This window comes from Ceratotherium simum, chromosome 12, assembly GCF_057802395.1.
Source record: "Ceratotherium simum simum isolate JZ-2026a chromosome 12, ASM5780239v1, whole genome shotgun sequence".
Lineage (NCBI taxonomy): Eukaryota > Metazoa > Chordata > Mammalia > Perissodactyla > Rhinocerotidae > Ceratotherium > Ceratotherium simum.
In genome coordinates this window covers 34931157-34954215 of record NC_141911.1, presented here as the reverse complement: position 1 = coordinate 34954215, position 23059 = coordinate 34931157, and the positions used below count along the sequence as shown (strand labels likewise).

The window sequence follows — 23059 nt, the reverse complement described above, 5'->3', positions numbered from 1 at the left end:
TTAAATATTGATTTGAAGAGTCTTAGAAAATAAGTCGTCCATTTTAAAAGTAGATGTCAAGATATTAAAATCTCAAAAAAATTAACGATATAGCAATAGTCAAATAAATTACATATATAAACCTTATGAAAGAGAAAAGCATTTTAATCAATGAAGAAAATTCACAAAAAGACATAAAACTAAAAGGCATTAATTAAACATTAAAATTTAAGGGCAAAACCATAAGAACCAACTTGTAACTTAAAATTTTTCTTTTCCCTCTCATAAAATTAAGTAAAGCTGTAGCACATATCTTTTAAAGTATACTTTAACAACAAAAAGTGATAGGTCCAGTTTTTCTAGATAAAAACACTCCACAATTAACCAAATCAGCATTTATTCCATTTTATAATTGTAATCCTAAAACAAGAGTCAAAGACTGGTTCTTGGCACAAAAATAGGCAAAAAGAGGCCTCTCCATACAGCAACTATTTTCTTTGCAAAGGTTTTAAGATCCATTTAAAATCGTAAGTCACTGGAGTAAAGAAAAATATAAACTAATTAAAACTATATATATGAAACAAAACTTAAAGCCTACTTTGGGTTTGTTGTGTATAAATTGAGTCTAAAAAAATATTGATTTCAGATACTACATAACAAGAATAGTTTGCATTTCTTCCTTTAACGTTCTCTTTCACTGTAACATACGCTCCCAGAAAGACAAAAAAGGTTTTCCTTTACAGTTAAAAAAAAATTGTCTTAAGTTAAGGCTCTTAACTGGGGTCTATATTCAATTTATGTAGAATTTCTCTATATTCATCATACTTTCTAAAGAGTATATTACATTAGCAGCTTAGTGTGAAAGGTAGGAAGGGGAGAATTTTTTTTTTTTTGTGAGGAAGATCGGCCCTGAGCTAACATCTGCCAATCCTCCTCTTTTTGCTGAGGAAGACCGGCCCTGGGCTAACATCCATGCTCGTCTTCCTCCACTTTATATGGGATGCCGCCACAGCAAGGCTTGCCAAGCAGTGCCTCGGTGCGCGCCCGGGATCCGAACTGGCAAACCCTGGGCCGCCACAGCGGAGCACGCGCACTTAATCGCTTGCGCCACCAGGCCGGCCCCTGGAAGGGGAGAATTTTATAAAAATTAGTAAAAATAATTTCCTGTACACTCAGAGGGGCACTCAAAATTTGGAGTGCATAAGAAGGGCTTATTTCAAAATACAAATTTCTAGGAACATCACATGAGATTCAGATTAAGATTCTAAGGTGGGGTCCAGGAAACTCTAATAAAATGCACATCTCAAGTTACTCTGATAAGGTGATCCCCAAATCATACCACATGTGACTGTGTCATTGGTACTTCAAAGACAGGTGGCTGCAGCTATTTCACCGGTTACTGATAAGAAAAGACTGAGGTGCTAAGGCAGACACAGGGTGGCATGGCACCACATAACAGTTGAACCAAAAGGCCCCAAACAATGACGATGTAGTTATTCTTTCTCCTTCCTGCAAAAAATATTTAATGTACAACTGCCAAGTACTCAACACTATGCACAGTTCAATGAGAGATATAAAGTATAAAACCTTTTGTCCCTGCTGATGAGAGCTTACAAGGAACAGCCAAAATAAGATACAAGAACTCACTTTTAACTAATAATATAATATGAGAGATATTACAGGATCATACATGATTAAATGCCAGTCTACATTTGCTATATCACTCATTACTGCTCTTCAGGTATGTTCCACATCCCCAAGCAAACCAAACAATTCACCATGCTTTTCCCTCAGTGACACCACCTCTGTACCATGTACAATTGCTCATGCCAATTCCTCCACCAGAGAGTCTCATCACCCCAATATCTACATGCCCAAATCTTATTTACCCTTCAAGGCTGTAGTCAAATGACATCTGTTCTACAAATTGCTCAGATGCCCACAGGTGAGGCTGCCTCTCCTTTCATGGTGAATATCTCTTCTATGGCACTTACTCCTTCCTGTGCTTTGTAGTTTTTTTGTACATGTATTATCTCCCATATTAGAAAGTAACTTCTTTCAAGATAAGATCTGTTCCTGATTCATCTTTCTATCTTTCATAGTAATTAGAAGGTACTCAAATAGAAAAACTTAGGAAGAACAAAAGGGAGGAGTGGAAAGGAAAAAAAGAAAGAGGAAAGATAAAGATAGAAAGGGGACAAAAAGACGTGGGCAAGTGGAGTAAGGTTTAGACACAGAGTGATTGAAAATGAGTGAGAAAGACCACAGAGCATCTGACCAACCGAGAGAGGTGGCAGGAGAGAAGCAGAGATAAAACAAACACAGATTCACTAAGGACAGATGGACAGAGAAAAAGAGAAATAGGTTAGAGGGAGGGAGAAGGCAGGGGATACAGAATGGGTAGAGGGATGGTGGAGAGAAGAAGAGAGAAAGAAAAAGAAGAGATGGGAAAGACAGAGATAGTGGCTAAAAGAAGAAAAGAGACACAAGCAAAGAGGGAGAGCGGTAGCTAGGCAGTGACAGAGGGTGGCACGAACTGTGCCAGGTACCCACAGTCAATGCCAATAGCCAGAGTGGGGGGTGGAGAAAATTGATTAGTCGGGGGTTGGGGAGAAAGACGAGGTAGGGGGAGACAGGGAGCGAGGAAGAGAGAGTGAGGAAGTAAGGGAAGAGGGAAGAGGGGGAAGGAGGAGGGCGGGGAGGGAAAAAGACGGAGAAGGAGGGAGGGGGAGAGAGAGACGCTTAGATACCAAGAGAAAATTAAGTGCTGTGAATTCATACAGGATGATATGGCCTTAGAGTATGAAAAACTATCAAATAGGAGTGATTTAGCTAGATAAATCCTGAAAAATATTAAGAATTGGGGTAAGTATACAAAGGAGCACAGAGTGCCTGCTATGAATAAATCAAAAGGAAGATTTAACAAAGCATGATATATTTTTAAAAGACTAGAACCAACATAGCCAGAGCAGAGACTTTTGTCAAGTAAAACAGTGAAAGGTCAGGTAGGCAATACTTTTTTCAAGGAGAATAGTGAAAGATTAGGTAGATATTTGTAAAAAAAAAAAAAAAAAAAAAAATCTTATTTACCTTTCTAAGAAGATTAGAACAAAGTGTTTATGGAGGGAAGTAACATTACATAAATTAATTTTTAGCTTAATAAATCTAGAGGAAAACAATACCTAAAGCTACTGACCATTAGAAATATCCAGAGTAGAAGTGATCTGGACGTGTATAAAGATCTACAAATCATTAAGAAAAAGGAAAACTTCAAAATAGGCAAAAGACAAAACCTTCCAAAAATAAGACATTTAACAGTATCACGGGTTAGAGGGTGGAATATTATTAGGACCTAGCAATTCTTCTCCTACTTATATTTCCCAGAGCAGTGCTTTTTTCAAATTGAGGATAATTCAGTTGGTAGATCATGGAATCAACTTATTGGGGCATCATCAGCATTTTTAAATAAAAAAGAATAGAAAACATAAGAGTGCATCACTATATACCAAAGTTTAGTAAGGGTAAATATTGTCTCATGAAACCTGTTTCAGGTGTGTGGGGAAAGGGGTAGAGGTGAGTCTAGGGGGGTGTGTGAACATACATACCTGGTCACAATAAATTTCTTACTATGAGTCACAGTTATAAGAAGTTTGAAAATGACAACTCTATTAAAACCATTGTCTTTGTGCACCTGAGTTATTCAAAGCAGTGAAAATGAACCAAAACTATATGTAACAATTTTTAAAAATCTTAGAAACAAAAGACGTGACAGAGAAAAATTAGTAACAGAAGAGTCCACACAGTATGACGTCATTTGCATAAACTACAAAAATAGGCAAAAAAAGATCATATATTACTAGGAATACATTTTTAACTTTTTAAAGAAGAGAACGAGAAACACAAAATTCAAAATGGTGATTAGGTTTGGGGTGAGGAGGGGTGGGGCTTGGACAGAGAGGACCACAGAGCATGTTCTTTAAGCTGGATAGTCACAATTCTTCCTTTATAACAATTTATAGCATATATGCTACACAAGTTATTTTGGATGTCATTAATTCTTCATTTTAAAAGTTGTATTTATATGAAACATGAACTGACTGGGGCCTGAACTAGTGTGCTGGCAGTAAGAATGAGAACAAAAAGGATGAACAGGAGAAATGATAGAGCTATAACAAAGGAAATAGTAACTGAGGATTTAATTCTATTTTCTGTGATTTCATTCATTAACTCTTTTTTTTTTTTTAAAGATTTTATTTATTTATTTTTCCCCCAAAGCCCCAGTACATAGTTGTCTGTCATAGCTGCACATCCTTCTAGTTGCTGTATGTGGGACGCGGCCTCAGCATGGCTGGAGGAGTGGTGCCTCGGTGCGCACCCGGGATCCGAACCCGGGCCGCCGGCAGCAGAGCGCACGCACTTAACCGCTAAGCCACGGGGCCGGCCCATTCATTAACTCTTAATGTCAACTAATATATATACCCACATATACCATTTCTAAATTAGACATTGATGGTTAAGAAAAGTTTAGAAACTTGACTGAGTTTACGCAACTAAAAAATTATTATAAATCAGAATTCAAACTCACAATTATCCTGTCTCCAAAGCCCATGTTCTCTTCATTACATATACAAATGGATTGGTAGCTGGATATAAACATTTAGTCATAAATGCCCAAAAGCTCAAAGGTACCTGAGAGATCTCCTAGCCCAAGCCCTTTATTTTATATATATATATGTAGGAAATTCAATTTATATATAGGAAATTCAAAGACACCTGGCTATTGGCCCTAAAGACCCTATGACTTCAGCAGTTCTCAAGCTTTTTGGTCTCAGAATCCTTCGGACCCTTAAAAAGAACTGAAGCCTCCCCAAAACCTTGTATTCATATGAGGTATATCTATTACTACTTAACACATTAGAAACTAAGTAATATTTTACAAATATTAATTCATTTTAAAATAACAATAAATCCATTATATGTTAATATAAATATTTTTTCAAAAATGACTATTTTTCAAAACAAATAATAATAATAATGAGAAGACTGCTATTATTTCACAATTGTGCAAATCTCTTTAAATTCTTGCTTAGTAGAAGACAGTTGCATTCTAATACCTGCTTTTGCATTCAATCTGTTGCATTGTATTTTTGCGGCTGAAGTATATGAAAAAATATCCACCCTCAAATAGATATGTAGCTGAGAAAGGAGAACCTCACACACTCCCTAAAAAGGTCTCCTGGGCTCCCAAGGTCTTTAGGCTGTACCTTAAGAATTACTGCTCTAAAAGTTATATTTCTCTAGCCATCCTTCCTAAGGACTTGAACAAACTAAAGTGTATACGAAAGCACTGAATTAACATACACTATTTAGAAATTTTGAAAAATCAAATTCATACTGGTACTTTCTTAACCTAGAATTCCCCCAGATCTATCTGAAATCCAATCCAAATGTATACAAGGCCCAAACTCAACCCTGTTTTTCTCATGATCTTTTGTAAAGGCAAAAACAATACTAGCAGAAAATCAGTCCAGAGTGCAGCAGCCCACTACCACAGAAATCAGCATAGCTGGGCATCAGCACAAACTAAAATAAGTCAGATAAGAAGCGGCAAACAATTTCTGTAAAGTGCCAAGCAGTAAATATTCCAGGCTTGAAGGCCATACAGTCTCTGTTACAAATACTCAATACTTGTAGCACAAAAATAGCCATAGAAAACATATAAAAAAATGGGAGAGACTGTGTTTCAATAAAACTTTATTTAGAGAAACAGGTCAGGCCAGATTTGGCCCTCAAGCCATACATGGCTGAACACTGCATTAGACTAAACTAAGCAACTCAAAAATGTAGTGACATGGGGCCAGCCCCATGGCCTAGTGGTTAAATTCAGCACGCTCTGCTTTGGCAGCCCAGGTTCAGTTTCCTGGCACGGACCTACACCACTCATTGGTGGCCATGCTGTGGCGGCAACCCACATACCAAATAGAGGAAGATTGGCACAGATGTTAGCTCAGGGCAAATCTTCCTCAAGCAAAACGAGGAGGATTGGCAACAGATGTTAGCTCAGGGCAAATCTTCCTCATCAAAACAAAAAAAAAACGTAGTGATAAAAACAAAGCCATTTTATAAAATCATATCGTTTTCTTACTTAGCACTGGATTGTCCTCAAACATAAATTTGTAGGATGATATCTTCCAATCTAAGATATCTTTGTAAATCCTTGCAGATAGTAATGCACGTCCCTCTCATTGAGAAAGGAGGAGACAGAACAAACAACTCTTAGGTACTTTCAAATAACTAAAAGTTATTCAAACATCTAAAAACATATATTCAGGAAATTATAATATATTCCAGTAAAATGGCAAATATTCCAAAATATTCCAGACTATAACTGTAATAGTCAATAAAATAAAACATTCAAAGATACACCAAATTTATCATTTCTGTTCTTTACTCCTTCTAGTCAATTTATAATTAATATAAGTATATATTATATTCCTTCTGAGTATAGAAAGAGCTCTTAAGATACAAAAAGCATAAACCATAAAAGAAACTAATAAGTTTTACATTAATTATTTGAAATGTAAAATTTCCTCAGAAGACACAAAGATAAAACTGCAAAAATAAATAGATAGGCCTCAAATTGGCAGAAGATATTCATGAACAATATAGCTAGCAAAGGATTAAGACCAAGAATATATAAAAAACTCCCATAAAACAACAAGAAAATTCATATTAATATTATGGAGATATAGCATTTAAAAATCATCAAATTTGCAAATTTTTAAAGCTCCAGCTGTACCAAGTGATGAGGTGATGTGAAACAGAATCTGATTACATTCCTGGCAAGAATGTAAACTGATATACCACTTTGGAAAAGAATTTGCATTATCTCCTAATGCTCAACATCTGCATCTTACAAGTCAGCAATTCAACTTTTAGGAGTATATATAGAGAAACCTGCGAATACATACAAAAATGCATAAATAATGCTCATCAACTAGTAAATGGATAAAATCATACCATGGAATACAACACAATTGAGAAAATAAACACAACTACATGGGTATGGATGAACCTCAATGACAAGTAAAAATAGCAAGTTGCAGAAAAATGCATTTAATATGATACCATTTAAGTATAAACATGAAAAATAAAATTATTTAATGTTTAGAGTTAAAAATATAGTTAAAAATATATAGAAGACATAAAAATAATGAAAACACCAAATTTCAGGTTAGTGGGGGAAGAAAGAGGGGCTACCACTGGTGGACAAAGCAACTGGGATGGGGAACCCAATTTCATAAACAGTGGGAAGTACATTATTCTTCATACCTTTTTGTATGCCTAGAATATTTCATAAAATATATACATAAATAACTAACTTACATTGGCTCAAGTTAAAAAAAAGAAAAAACAAACTGATTCTCCCAAATCAATTTTTTAGCTAACTATAACATGAGCAAAGGGCAAACATTAGCCAGAGCTTTTCTGTTTACTCAACTACCTTACATTACTAAAGTAACTTCTCATCTTTGAACATACTGCGCCACCTTGTGTTCAAAAGCTTTGAACTACTACAAAAATCAGAGAACCATATCTGTGAAAATGGCTACTTGAAAATATAAATTCCCTTATGCTGTGGCATGAAGTTTCACTTTATTAGGTTAAGCACACATAAAAGTGGCATTCGAAAAAACTATTTTGTTTCTGAAGAAGTTGGAAATACTTTGTATTTCTTTTTAGTCATTCCCTTTTTTAATTATTCATTTCACTGCACTTTCAGAGAATAATCAGCCTTTTTTCCTTGATTTTAAGTAAATAAAATTTTTTAAATAAGTAAAACTCAAAATTATCAACAGTTAAAATTCTAAAATACACTTTCATAAAGAAACTTACCTTTGAATGTGTGATTGATAAGGTATCTACCCACACACGCCAGCCACCCCACTCATATTTGACTGCATGGTAAAGTAGGATTCTGAATATGGCATATACCATTTCTGTTATCTTTTGCTCATCTGAATTCTTAGGATTAAAATAGCAAAGAGAAAGCATCCACTCTTGCCACACAGAACATTGTAGCAAGCTCCTGAAAATTATAAGAGGATACTGAATTACTTACAAAATAAATCATCTGAAAGAACTCTAGAAAGTAAGTTTGAAACAAAATAAACAAAAAAAACACCTTTATCTATGTATTCAAAGCAATTAAAGGATGTGGTACTAAAAACTCAATTTAACCGTATGGTACATTACTTATATACCCTTAATGACAAAAAAGCATATGGAAAATTCATTTCACAGTATTTTTTAAAGCAATTTTTCTCATAAAAAATGGACTTAAATTCAAAACTAGACTTGAATACTGCAAATAAATGCTTTCTGATCCTGCTTACCTTCTGTTTTCTCTACTGTTATTAAAAAGTTTAATCATGTCAGAAAGAAAGGCTCTGCGAACTTCCATGCTCTCTGGGCACTGGGGAGAATTTCGAAGGAGGGTCGCGATTACTTTTAGTATCTCTGTAAGACAATTCATAAATTAGTAAAAATCAAAACACTACAAAAAATTCATGATGGAAGATCATCAATATATTGCAATTTCTTCTGTTTCCCTGACATAAATGTCTACTAAAAACATCCTCTTTTGTGTGCTAAAAAAAATCATCATCTGCAGAGAAGAATGACAATACATTCACTAGAAAGCATCCATAAACACGAAAGGGATTTCTTTTTTATTTCATCATTAGAATGTGTAAAGGTAAAGTTAAATTTTAAAAGATTATAACAAATCAAGTTCAATTATCAATGAATTAAAGGATGGTAAAACTGCTGACAACTCTCCCTGATCTCTGCCAATTAGTAAAGCTGATCTTAAAAAAAAAAAAAAAAACTAAAATCAAAATCTCAGAAAAAGAGAATTCTCAACTTCTTCAACAAAATTTATGTTATGCACACACATACCCTTTCCTTCATCATCATAAATTTTAAAGGCTCTCAAGACATTTTTTCCACAATTTAAAAAGTAAAATTAGATATAAAAAACAAAAGAAATTAAAACCTATTTGACACCCTGAACAAAAAAAAAAGGAAACTGCTACTGTAAAGGTCTTAAATATAATGCTGTCTAAATTTCTAGTACTTAGCTTTAAGAAAAAAAATTCTTTAAAATATATACTTAAATCCAAAACTTTAACGAGAAGAAGCAAAAAGAGCTATAACCCTGAATTTCAAGTTAAATATCAAATTTTTACCAAATTAAAAATTTAGGAGTTCTAAACTAGCATTTTGCCAAGGTTTTTGATGATTCTGAAGCAATATGTTCAAAATATCAAATATGAAAGTACTTTATCACACAATTAATAATATTCTGGGAGCAATTTCTGAATTTTTCTAATGACAAATTCAAAATTTCTCTACCTGAACAATGATTACAACAATAATGATAATCATAATGATGATAATAATAATAACCACTAATTTTGAGGATACACTCTTATAAGGCACTGTTTTAAGAAAATACAGGTATTAACACATTTAATCCTTATACAATGATAGCTAGATATTATTATTATCCCAATTTTAAGGATAAGAAAACTAAGGCACACAGAAATTAAGTAATTTACCCAAAGTCACACAACTATTAAGACACACAGACAAGATTAAAAGGCAAGCAGCTTATATTTTTAAACGCCATACCATACCACTTGCCTTTTCTGAGCCAGTATATTATGTAGATAATATATTCTAAAATTCTCAATTCAATAACTCACCTTCCCCATAACCACATAAAATATATTTTATAATATATATGAAATATATATATTCAAGATTTTCTTTTTTTACTCTCTAAAATAATGACATCATGTCTCCCTGAAGGCTGAGAAAAAGTAAACTTCAGAGACGTGTTTTTAAAACTAGCACTGAAATAGAGTACTACAAACACAAACACAACTCACCACACAAAATTACATAATTGAATTTCAAAACTCTACAGACCAGTTATTTTAATGTCAATAATCTTAAAAAGCAAGATGAAAAATGTACACTTTGTACAAGTGCTTAAGAATTCTAAGTTTCAAAAGAAAAGACTGTTAAACAAGACTAAGTTCATAAACAATAAAGAAGGTAGATATTTTTCAATTCCAAACTTGGTATTCTTAAATTGACAGTAATTTAAGAAGAAGGCTACCTCCATGGTTCATGTAATCTAGCCTGACATCACTAAATAGTGTAATCAAAACTTCACTGAAAATCTGAACACACACTAAATCAAGATCTTATGCATATAATTCTCCAAAACCTCTCCAGAAACATTTCCACATAATCTAAGGTCAATTTGAAGTTATATTCAACATCAAAGAAATAAAACTAGTATTATATCATTGCCTGTAATGAAATATTCTTTGAACAATGTGTTTTCAACAATATCTACTTTAGGTTTTTCACAGTGACTTTCTTTTTAGTAGAAAAAGGTACTTTTTAAAAGTATAAAAAAGAGGGAGAAATGGGTGAAGGGGTTCCAAGGGTACAAACTTCCAGTTATAAGCTGAATTAGTTCTGGGGATGTAATATACAACATGGTTACCACAGTTAACAATACTGTATTGTATATCTGAAAATTGCTAAGGGAGCAGATCTTAAAAGTTCTCACCCCATACACAGAAAAAATTATACCTACATCAAGTGATAGACGTGTTAACTAACTTATTGTGGTAATTATTTCACAATATATACATATACCAAATCATCTGTTTGTACACCTTTAATTTACATGATGTTATATGTCAATTATATCTCAATAAAGCTGGAAAAACAAAAAAATAAAAGTATATAAAATACATACGAGGATTTTGTATCTTTACTGAAGAATCAGGATCTGGATGCTGTTTATGTATAACTTGAGTACAAATCTGTTCTATAAGAATCTACAGAAGTAAAACAATAGATTGTGTTAGCATAATCACTGTATTACCATCACTATTAATAAACTTTAAGTACAGCACTAATAAACATTAAATATACAGTTCAATATTGTCATGCTAAATATTTTCTACATTATATAAAATAAATAGTTTCAACATATAACTCTATTTTTAGTTAATTATAAAATGAGACATCAAATAATCAATACAATGGAGGAAATACTTAAACAAAGATGTCCACACTGTTTAATAAATCACAGATTAATAGATTTATAAAGACAAAGCCACATCTTTATATAACTGATCTCAAAATTGTACAGCAAACCTAAATGATCTTATTTCATCTGAAGACTATCAACTCAATGATACGGGCATTTTCATAATAAGAAATTAGTAATATTAAATTCTAACTACATTCCTACCTCAAACAGGACATTATATGTGGTCATTGTGATTAAATTTGTCTGAAGCATGAGTCTTTCAGCTAGCAATGAAAACAATCCATGTCCAAGCATGATTTCAGCTTTTCTTCTGTGATTACACAAAAAGAAATAAATGCAGAGTTTTATTATTCACTATTTAGTATGCATGTTGGATGAAGGAGATTCAAAAATGTTTTTTACGTTACCAAGAAATTCCAACTCAGTAACTCTCCCAATTTTTTCCAACCTAGAACTTATAAGGCCACAAAGTCTTTAAGTAGAGAAATACGAACTATAATATAAGCACATCTAAAGTTTAAAAAAAAAAAAATACAAGACTGACTATGCCACAGCAAGCAAAAATCTCCACCAAAAGCTTCAGAGCAATTATTCATTAACTAGTTGCCACTCTCCATCAGCAATGAGCTAAGCTCTACTATGGATAATCTAAAGCCTAATAAGTAGTTAAGTAGAAAAACAGTGTGGAAGAAAAGGTAGAAGAAATATAAGAGAATTAAGAAAATGAATACTATAAAGATAAATACACCAAAATTAAACTTCCAAACAAAAATTTAGAAACTGAAAGATCATAAACTTTAATTCTACCCCCCGGTTTGTCAAATTTTTTCTGCAAATAGCTGAATAGTAAATATTTTAGGCTTTGTGGACCATATGTTCCCTGTAGCAGCAATTCAACACTGCTGTTGCAATGTGAAAACAGGCATAGATAATAAGCAAATAAATTATTGTGGCTTTGTTCCAATAAAACTTTATTTAACATTTGGATCAGGCAGCCCGCTGGATCCAACATAAAGAACACAGTTTACCAACGTTTTTCTACTACCAAAATTGTTAATTTTTATAATAAACCAATTCTTGTACAAGGACCAATATGTAAGATATAGATGTCTGCATTCAGCTAAGAAAAAAAAGTACGCATTCTACTTTTTAGTTATGTATATAGTAGAACACACTATGTGACAAACATCCAGGTTAATATGGCAGCTTTATAGTACACATAAAGCTAACGATGATCAAGCCACCTAAAATGAAGTCTCCATGGTATCTAGAATTCAATTTATGCAACTGTATTCTCATAATAAACCAAAAATAAATGGAAAATTAAAATAATTTTCACATAAAACAAACAATATACTCCTGTCCTCACTTTATTTTTAACATCTAGAAATGGGATTAAATTTATATAGCATTTTATGAATAAAAATAAAGGAAAGAAAGACTAGAGGAATCACAGCACACAAATACTTTTTCAAAGATTTATAAAATAAATAAGTAATATACAACAGCCTATTTTAGATTTCATGCATACTCACTTTGGGGCCAGGTGTTTTAAAAAATAGCCCATTGCCTTGAGAGCTTGTACTCTGATCCCTTCGCTTGTTGATGCCGTAAGTTTATAGATAACACTGCATGAATTAAAATTAAAAAAGAATTACTCTGAGTATATTTTTCAAAGATAATGATTTAAGATATATATATAATATATATATTTGTGCATGTATTTTCATATATTCCTATGATTATAAACCTAATTTCAAGTATGATCTGGGTGAATTTAATATACATTTCTGACATTTAAAAGCTTGCTTATCAACTATATCTTGTCTTCAAGAAACTCAATTTAAATATAAAGACACATATAGATTAAAAGTAAATGAATGGAGAAAAATACACCATGCCAACACTAATCAAAAAAAAGCAAGAGTAGCTACATTAATTTTAGACAGAGCAGACTTCAATAAGGAAAGTTATCAGGAATAAAGAAGGGCATTACATAATAAAGGGGTCAATTATCCAAGAAGACATAGCAGTCCTTATCATGTATGCACCTAACAACGGAGCCTAAAACTATGGGATGCAAAAACCGATAGAACTGCAAGGAGAAATAGATGAATCCACTATCATGGTTGAAAACTCCTATGTTCCTCTCTCAAAAAGGGACAGATCCAACAGGCAAAAAACCAGTAAGGACATAGTTGAACTCCTCAGTACTAACAATCAACCAGATATAACTGACATCTATAGACTACTTCATCCAACAACAGCAGAATACACATTTTTCTCAAGCTCACATGGAAAAATCACTAGGTAGACCACATTCAAGGCCATAAAACACACCTAAACCAATGTAGAGATTAGAAACCACCTAAGGTTTGCTCTCAAACCACAATGGAATTAAACTAGAAATTAACGGAGTACTAGAGTAACGGAGAGATAACCGGAAAATCCCAAAATACCTGGAGATTAAACCAGACACTTCTATGGGCCGGCCCCGTGGCTTAGCGGTTAGGTGCGCGTGCTCCGCTGCTGGCGGCCAGAGTTCGGATCCCGGGCGCGCACCGACGCACCGCTTCTCCGGCCACGCTGAGGCCGTGTCCCACATACAGCAACTAGAAGGATGTGCAGCTATGACATACAACTATCTACTGGGGCTTTGGGGGTAAAATAAATAAATAAAATCTTTAAAAAAAAAAAAAAAACCAGACACTTCTAAATAACATATAAGTCCAAGAAGAAATCTCAAGAAAAATTAGAAGCATTTTCAACTAAAAAAAATGAAAACACAACTTAAAAAATCTGTGGGATGCAGTGAAAGCAGGCTTACAGAGAAATTTATAGCACTGAATATGTATATTAGAAAAGAAGATCTAAAATCAGTAATTTAAGTTTCTACCCTAGTAAACTAGAAAAGGAAGAGAAAATTCAATCCAAAGTGAGCAGGAGAAAAGAAATAAGTATTAGAGTAGAAAGCAACGAAATTGAAAACAGGAAATCCGAGAAAACTCAACAAAACCAAAAGCTGGTTCTTTGAAAAAAATCAATAAAATCGATAGGCTTCTAGTCAGGCTAACAAAGAAAAAAGAGAGAAGACACAATTAACTAATATCAGAAATGAAAGAGTGGACATCATTACAGATCCCATGGATACATAAAGGATAATAAAGGAATACTATGAACAATTCTATGCCCACAAATTCTAAACCTAGATAAAATGGAACAATTCCTTAAAAGATACAATATGCCAAAACTCACACAATAAAAAATAAATGATATGAATAGGCTTATGTCTACTAAAGATATTGAATCAATAATTAATAACCTTCCAAAATGGAAAGTACCAAGCCCAGATGGGTTCACTGGTGAATGCTATCAAACATTTAAAGAAGAAATTATACCAATTCTCTTCAATCTCCTTCAGAGGACAGAAGCAGAAGAAATATTTCTTAACTCATTCTTTGAGCCACCATTACCCTATACCAAAACCAGAAAACGACATCACAGGGAAACAACAGACCAACATCTCTCATTAACAAAGATTAAAGAACCATCAACAAAATATTAGCAAATCAAATCCAAAAAAGTATAAAAAGAATTATATACCATGACCAAGTTGGATTTATCCCAGGTATGGAAGGTTGGTTCACCATTTGAAAAGCAATTAATATAATCCATCACATGAACAGATAAGAAAGAAAAATTACTGATCATATCAGGAGAGGCAGGAAAAGTATTTGACAAAATCCAACACTCATTCATATTAAAAACTCCAAATAAAATAAGAATAGAGGGGAACTTTCTCAACTTGATAGACTATCTAAAAAACCCCACAGCTAGCACTATACTTAACGGGAAGAAACTCGAAACTTTCTTACTAAGATCAGGTACAAGGAAAGAATATCCCCTCTCACCATTCCATTTCAACTTCATACTGGAAGTTCTTGCTAAAGCAAATAAATAGTATAAAGATTGTGAAGAAACACATAAAACCGTCTTTGTTTGCAGATGACATGACCATCTATGAAGAAAATTTAGGAGAATTGACAAAAAAAAATCCTGGAACCAATAAGTAATTATAGCAAGACTGCATAATACAAAGTCAATATACACAAGTCAATTGCTATCCTCAATATCAACAATGAACAAGTGGAATATGAAATTAAAAATACAATACCATTCACATTAGCACTCAAAAAAATGAAACACAAGTATATATCAACCAAAATATGTACAAGATCTATAGGAGAAAAACTACAAAACCGATGAACAAAATCAAAGAACTAAATAAACGGAGAGAAAATGCATGTTCATGGACAGGAAGACTCAATATCTCAAGATCCCAGTTCTTTCCAACTTGATCTATAGATTCAGTGCAATTCCAATCAAATCCCAGCAAGCTATTTTATGGATATCAACAAACCATTCTAAAGTTCATATGAAGATCAAAAGCCCAGAATAGCCAACACAATATTGAAGGAGAAGAACAAAGTTGTAAGATTGATGATACCTGACGTCGAGACTTACTATATTCTCACGTTCACCACGCAAAGACTAATTGCTATACACCTGAAATTTATACAATGTTTTAAACCAATGTTATTGCAATAAAAAAAAAAAAAAGATTGAGAGCTTCTGGGCTGGAAGCACACTGCTGCACTGAGAAGGTTGTGTGCCTGAGAGGACAAGGAATCTCTGTGCCCCCCCCCCCACTTTGCTCTATGCAGCTTTCCCATTGGGCTGTTCCTGAGCTGTATCCTTTATAATAAACCATTAATCGTAAAAAAAAAAAAGAAATTATAAAGCTACAGTAATCAAGACAGTGTGGTAGTGGCAAAAGAATATACAAAGAGATCAACAGAAAAGAATAGAGAGTGTAGAAACAGACCCACATAAATACAGTCAACCAATCTTTGACAAAGCAGCAGCAAAGGCAATACAATGAACCAAAGATATTCTTTGTCAACAAATGACACTGGAACAACTGAACATCTACATGCAAATAAATGAATCTAGACAAAGACCTTGCATCCTTCAGAAAAATTAACTCAAAATAGACCTAAATGTAAAATGCAAAACTATAAAATTCCTAGAAGACAACATAGGAGAAAACTTAGATGACCTTGGTTATGGTGATGTGTTTTTGGATACAACACCAAAGACACAATCCACAAAGAAAATAACTGATAAGCTGGACTTCATTAAAATTAAAAACTTCTGCTCTACAAAAGAAAATATGAAGAGAATTAGAAGACAAGACAGACTTGGAGAAAATACTTGGCAAAAGACATATCTGATAAAAGACTGTTATCCAAAATATACAAAGAACTCTTAAAACTCAACAGTAGGGGGCCGGCCCCGTGGCTTGGCAGTTGTGTGCAGGCGCTCCACTACTGGTGGCCCGGGTTCGGATCCTGGGCGTGCACTGACGCACCGCTTCTCTGGCCATGCTGAGGCCACGTCCCACATACAGCAACTAGAAGGATGTGCAGCGATGACATACAACTATCTACTGGGGCTTTGGGTAAAAAAAAGGAGGAGGATTGGCAATAGATGTTAGCTCAGAGCCGGTCTTTCTCAGCAAAAAAAGAGGAGGATTAGCACGGACGTTAGCTCAGGGCTGATCTCCCTCACAAAAAAACAAACAAACAAACAAAAAAAAAACTCAACAGTAAGAAAACAAACAATTCGATTAAAAAATGGGCCAATGAACTTAACAGACACCTCATCAGAGAAGATATACAAATGGCAAATAAGCATATAAGAAGATGCTCCATATCATATGTCATCAGGGAAATGCAACTTAAAACAACAATGACAAACCATTACACACCTATTAAAATGGCCAAAATCCAGAAGACACAACACCAAATGCTGGTGAGGATGGGAAGCAATAGGAACTCTCATTCATTGCTGGTGGGAATGCAACATGATACAGCCACTTTGGAAGATGGTTTGGCAGTTTCTTACAAAACTAAACATACTCTTACCATACGATCCAGTATCGTACTCCTTGGAATTTACCCAAAGGAGTTGAAAACTTATGTCCACACAAAAACCTGCGCATGCATGTTTATAGCAGTATTATTCATAATTTCCAAAACTTGCAATCAAGATGTCTTTCAATATGTGAATGGATAAACTATGGATATCCAAATAATGGAATATTATTCAGCCCTAAAACAAATGAGCTATCAAGCCATAAAAAGACACGAAGGAAACTTAAATGCATATTACTAAGTGAAAGAAGCCAATCTGAAAAGGCTACTAACGTATGATTACAACTATATGACATTCTGGAAAAGGCAAAACTATGAAAACAGTAAAAGATTAGTGGTTACCAGAGCTTAGAGGGGACAGGGGAGAGTGGAGAAGGGATGAAGAGGCAGAGCACAGAGGATTTTTAGAGCAGTGAAAATACTGTGTGATATCATAGTGATGGATACATGCCATTATACATTTGTCCAAATCCACAGAATGTATAACACTGAGAATGAACTATAATGTAAACTATGGACTTTGGGTGATTATGATGTGTCAGTGTAAGTTCATCAACTGTACCACTGGGGATGTTGAAGATAAGGGAGGCAATACATATGTACGGGCAGGGGGTATATGAGAAATCTCTGTACCTCCCTCTCAATTTTGCTGTAAACATCAAACTGCTCTAAAAAAAAATAAAGTCTTAAAAAAATTTGCTTGTCTCACACTAGTTATTGTTCCTTTTAATGAAGACTAAGAAATGAGAACAAATTGGAATATTTAGGAACTATGGTGGCTTTTCCATGCATGTACTTATACAAACTATATGGCATAAACCTGACTTTGAGAGAGGTTTTTTTCTACTACAGGCTTACCAATGCCCTTTGGAGGTTACCAACACCTTTTTTTAATTCAATACAAAGAAATCATTGTTTAGTGGTAGCACATATTTAAATTTGTATATAATTCTCATCATGATAAGCAAGGGAAGAGGATAATGAATGATAATGATAACAGGTAATGAATAATAACCAAAAATAATTACAAAAGTAAAAAAATTTAAAGATCAAAGAAACCTAAAAATAAATTTTGCATTCAATTCTCAAAAATTACATAGTAATATAATTTTTAAAAAAATCTCTCAGGCCATTCAGTTATAGGCCACTGATTTGAGTATAAGCAAAATTTGATTATGATACAAAATTTGAGTTTTATAAGCAAAGTTCAACTGATTCATTATAGCATTTCTTTCCTCATAAACATTTAGAAAAAAATTGGAAACTTTTATGATTGTTTTAAAATATTAACACTGTCAAGTATCCTTCTAGATAAAAAATTTCACTGTTTAATAACTGTCTGAAAAAAAAGAATTATGAACAAAAAGGAAAGATCTTGATACTTTGGTGATTAACACATAAGGAAATATATAAAAAGATGTTTGTTTCCTCTTAAAATATGAACTAAAAGCATCTAATTTCATAACACATTGTAATCTCATAAAACGAGACATCTGAAACTAGTCATTTTTTAATTCAAATTGTACTACCAAAACTACAACAGTCAATCATTAGGCTAACACCGATGGGTTTATAAATTTCTTGCCTTCGATGATTTAAATTAAGTAAAATAATCATATTAATTGTTTATAAAAGAAATAATGTAAGTTTAATACCAGATTAAAAACCACAACATTCTAAGATATTTCAACATAGCAAAAATCTATTTTTACTATAGCTTAAATTAACAAATATCTTTGGTTAAAATCACAATGATTTCATCAAAAGATGAACTCCAAATACAACTGTCTAATCACTTCCAAATGTTTTATTAGGATTAATAACATGAAAGATCTAAATGACTTGAATTAGATCTATAAACCTATTATTTATCCTACAATAATTTTTAAATATCTCTCACTAAAGCAGAATTCTATTAGTTTATTTTATCTACTACACACAACCACTAAATTTTGTAAAACTTAAGTGAGCCTATTTTGCTATTTGCTCAAAGTTTAGTCCCTATTTAATACAAAAAATATTTCTTACATTACTGGGGCAAAATCTTGGACTGCTTCAATGACATTTACATATTTCCCTAATTATAAAAAAATTTATAAACACATGTACACTTCTCTATTGGAAACACAGAAAAGTATAAAGAAGATAAGCCAGCCCTGGTGATCTAGAGTAGTCAAGATCCGGCCCTCTCACTGCCACTGCCGACTTCGTTTCCTGGTCAGGAAACCACACCATCCATCTGTCGGCTGTCATACTGCAGTGGCTGCATGTTGCTGTGATGCTGAAAGCTATGCCACCAATATATCAAATACCAGCACAATCACCCATGGTGGACAGGTTCCAGCAGAGCTTCCAGACTAAGAGAGACTTGGCCATCCACTTCTGAAAAAACTGGCCATGAAAACCCTATGAATAGCAGCAGAGCATTGTCTGATACAGCAGTGGAATGTGAGAGGAGAGCAGAAAAAGACAGTGCAGGGTTCCACTCTGCTGTACACAAGGTCACTAGGAGTCAGAAATGGCTCGACAGCACTAACAATAAAAATAAAAAAGATAATAAAAGTAACCCATAAGAAGTACTATTAAAATTTGGGAATATTTTCATCTAATCTGTTTTACTCTAATTATATATATAAATAAATATGTATAGATATTATATATTTTTTTAATTGGAGTGCATATGGCATATAAACTATTGTACTTTCAATGAAGGAACTATTATTCAGGTACTGGAAAAACAATAAAGAGTAATTTGAATAGTAACAGATTATTTCAATCTGTTCACAGATATTAGAAGATACAATAAAAGCTCATTAAAGTAGACTCTAAAAATTAAAAATTTAGAACTTAAATCTAAGCAGGGCATATGATGTGACTGACACCAAGTCAGAAAACACAGTCAATTCTAAGGAAGGATAAGTGCTCCAAGATTTATATCTAAGATAATGTTTAAATGATGTGGTGGTAGAGAAGAATTCATATTTAACAAGTAAATGCAGAAATTTCTGTCATTTGATGGAAATTAAATTGCCACTTATAATTTGGAAATGCTACTTTTGCAGTTTGGCATTCCTATCTTATTTTGCAGCAATAAAGACTATTCTCGCTCTAATTTTTTCAGTTTGAGCCTGTGTTATACTCCATTTGACTTTCAGTGAATAACGAAGCTTCACAAAAAATCCACCTCTGCTCTTGTGATGTTGGCCTTTAAAAATTATGGTACTATACATATTAGGTATGAATGTAACCATAAACAGATAATGAAATTATGTAGCAATACTCCATTTGGATTTTCTCTCTCTCTCTCTTTAAAGATTTTTTTTTTTTTTTTTTTTTTTCCCCCAAAGCCCCAGTAGATAGTTGTGTGTCATAGCTGCACATCCTTCTAGTTGCTGTATGTGGGATGCGGCCTCAGCATGGCCGGAGAAGCAGCGCGTCGGTGCGCACCCGGGATCCAAACCCGGGTCGCCAGCAGTGGAGCGCGCTCACTTAACCACCAAGCCACGGGGCCGGCCCTCTCTCTCTCTTTAAATCATAAAAAAATAAAAATCCACAATTTAGAAAATATCATACTGAATTTTTGGACCCAAGGAATATTTCCACAGAACTCCAATGAGATTTAAAGGAACTACCCACCATTTCCAAGTTATTTTTAGTCTATATAACTATTATAAATATTTAATAAATCTCTTTACCTAGTGTTTAAAAGTAACTGAACCACATACATTTAGATGAGACTAGTTATTCACGTATCTCTATATTAGTCTAAATTACAGATTTTTCATTTGTTCACAATAACAAATAAAAGACTGAAAAAGTACCAACAATTAAAATATACTAAAAAAACAAAATAGGGGGAATGACTCCACTAATGCCAACATGGAGGTCAGCATCTTCACTCCATATAAAAAGACAGAAATAAAACTAAACAAAACTTTCACATGTAACCATTCAGGAAAACGGAAATCAACCAGAGAAAGATAACAAACTGAGAAGCACTTATTCTTGAGAAGATGCTACAGATTGCGGTAAGAAAATCAAGAGTCAGTGGCCTTGTTGATAAGGCTAACCCCCAAACCCCCACCTCAGTTTAGCTGTGGGAAGTATAGTTTTAGCAGCTTGGGGCTGGCAGCAAAAAGCAACCGTGTTGCTTTCAGAAGGGCAGACTTCATTCAGGGTAAGGAATGAAAACTCATGTTTCCCAGCTGAAAGTAGCAGAACGGGTTATGAACAAAAGGAGAAAACTCCGAGCTTTGCTCAACCAAGGTTGCAGTCACCATTAACCGTTACCAGTAGACCAGAAAGAATTTAACAGGGAGATGCTAAAAGTGAGACAGTCATAGAAGGACTGAGATAAGTTCTCCACACATACCCAGCTGACTGAGAAGGTACATATGTACAGGAGAGACCTGTGTAGCTGACTGAAAAGGGAAAGCTAAGGGAGACTAGAGAATAACTAGAGAATAGATGCAACTTTGAATGCAATTCCTAAACATACACAAATCATGAGTGTATGGACCTTATGCGCCTAAGGTATTTGATCACAACTTCTACCTAAATAATGGTTGACCTCTAAGACATGTAGAAACACGTGCAACCCTAAGAGTGCTGGGAAGGAAGGAAGGAAGAAAGGGAGGAAGGGAGGGTGAAAGAAAAAGAAAAAAAGAGAAAGAAAATAATAATAAAAAATAATGAGCAGAGAAACCAGAAGCTGCACACCATCGGGAAGACAAAATCTGGAGATTACACAAGGCAAATTACTAAAACAAACAAACAAAAACCAACAATCCATGGAAAAACAAAACAGAATCCAGAGTTGCTATATTATTTATCCAAAATGCTCAGTTTTTGACCAAAATTACTACACATGCTAAGAAACACAAAAACTGTGACTCAATCAGGAAAAAAGCAGTCAATCAAAAATGACTCAAGGTGTAAATGTTAGATTTTGCAAAGATTTCAGAAAACATGTAATAAATATGTTCTACAAATTTAAAAATGCCATGTTCAAGGGGCCAGCCCAGTGGTGTAGTGCTTAAGTTCACATTCTCCGCTTCAGTGGCCCAGGGTGGGCAGGTTCGAATCCTGGGTGCGGACATATGCACCACTCATCAAGCCATGTGTGGCAGCGGCCCACATACAAAATAGAGGAAGATGGGCACTGATGTTAGCTCAGGGCTAACCTTCCTCAGAAAAAAGAGGAAGATTGGCAACAGATGTTAGCTCAGAGTCAATCTTCCTCACCAAAATAAATAAATAAATAAAAATAAAAATAAAAATGCTATGTTCAAAAAATTAAAATAGATTAACAATGAGTTAGCAATTAGGAAATTTCAATAAACTATAGAAAGAACCAAATGGAAATTCTAGAGTGAAAAGTACATTAAGAAAAATGAAAAATTCACAAGAGGTGCTCAACAGCAGATTCAGATGGCAAAAGAATCAGTGAACTTCAAGAGAGATTAATAGAAATTTTCCAATCTGAAGAACAGAGAAAATAAACATGAAAAATTAACAAACCTTTAGAAACCTGTGAGACAATGTAGTACAGGCATACCTCATCTAATTAGGTTTCGCAGATATTGCATTTTTTTACAAACTAAAAGTCAGTGGCAACTCTGCATCAGCGCCATTTTTCCAACAGCATTTGCTCATTTCATGCCTCTGTGTCACATTTTGGTAATCCTCACAATATTGCAAACTTTTTCACTATTATTATATTTGTTATGGTGATCCGTGATCAGTGACTTTTGATGTTAAAATTGTAACTGTTTTAAAAAGGGGCCACAAACTGCGCCCATATAAGATGGTAAATTTAACTGATAAACGTTGTGTGTGTTCTGACTGCCACACTGACTGGCCATCCCCCCATCCCTCTCTCTCTTCTTGGGCCTCCCTACTCCTTGAGATACCACAATATTGGAATCAGGCCAATTAACAA

The 23059-nt window shown here is 33.9% G+C and overlaps 1 protein-coding gene across 6 annotated transcripts in view; it reads right to left on the bottom strand.

Annotated features, from left to right (window-relative positions):
* LRBA (LPS responsive beige-like anchor protein) overlaps positions 1-23059 on the bottom strand; it is a 718950-nt gene that overhangs the window by 569800 nt on the left and 126091 nt on the right. For all 6 annotated transcript variants that reach the window (XM_087437546.1, XM_087437548.1, XM_087437549.1 and 3 more), the window contains exons 18-22: positions 12658-12750; positions 11324-11432; positions 10823-10904; positions 8376-8499; positions 7876-8068 (exon numbers count right to left, since the gene is read on the bottom strand). In XM_087437546.1, the coding sequence (XP_087293672.1) occupies positions 7876-8068; positions 8376-8499; positions 10823-10904; positions 11324-11432; positions 12658-12750 (601 nt within the window). The remainder of the gene's footprint in view (positions 1-7875; positions 8069-8375; positions 8500-10822; positions 10905-11323; positions 11433-12657; positions 12751-23059) is intronic.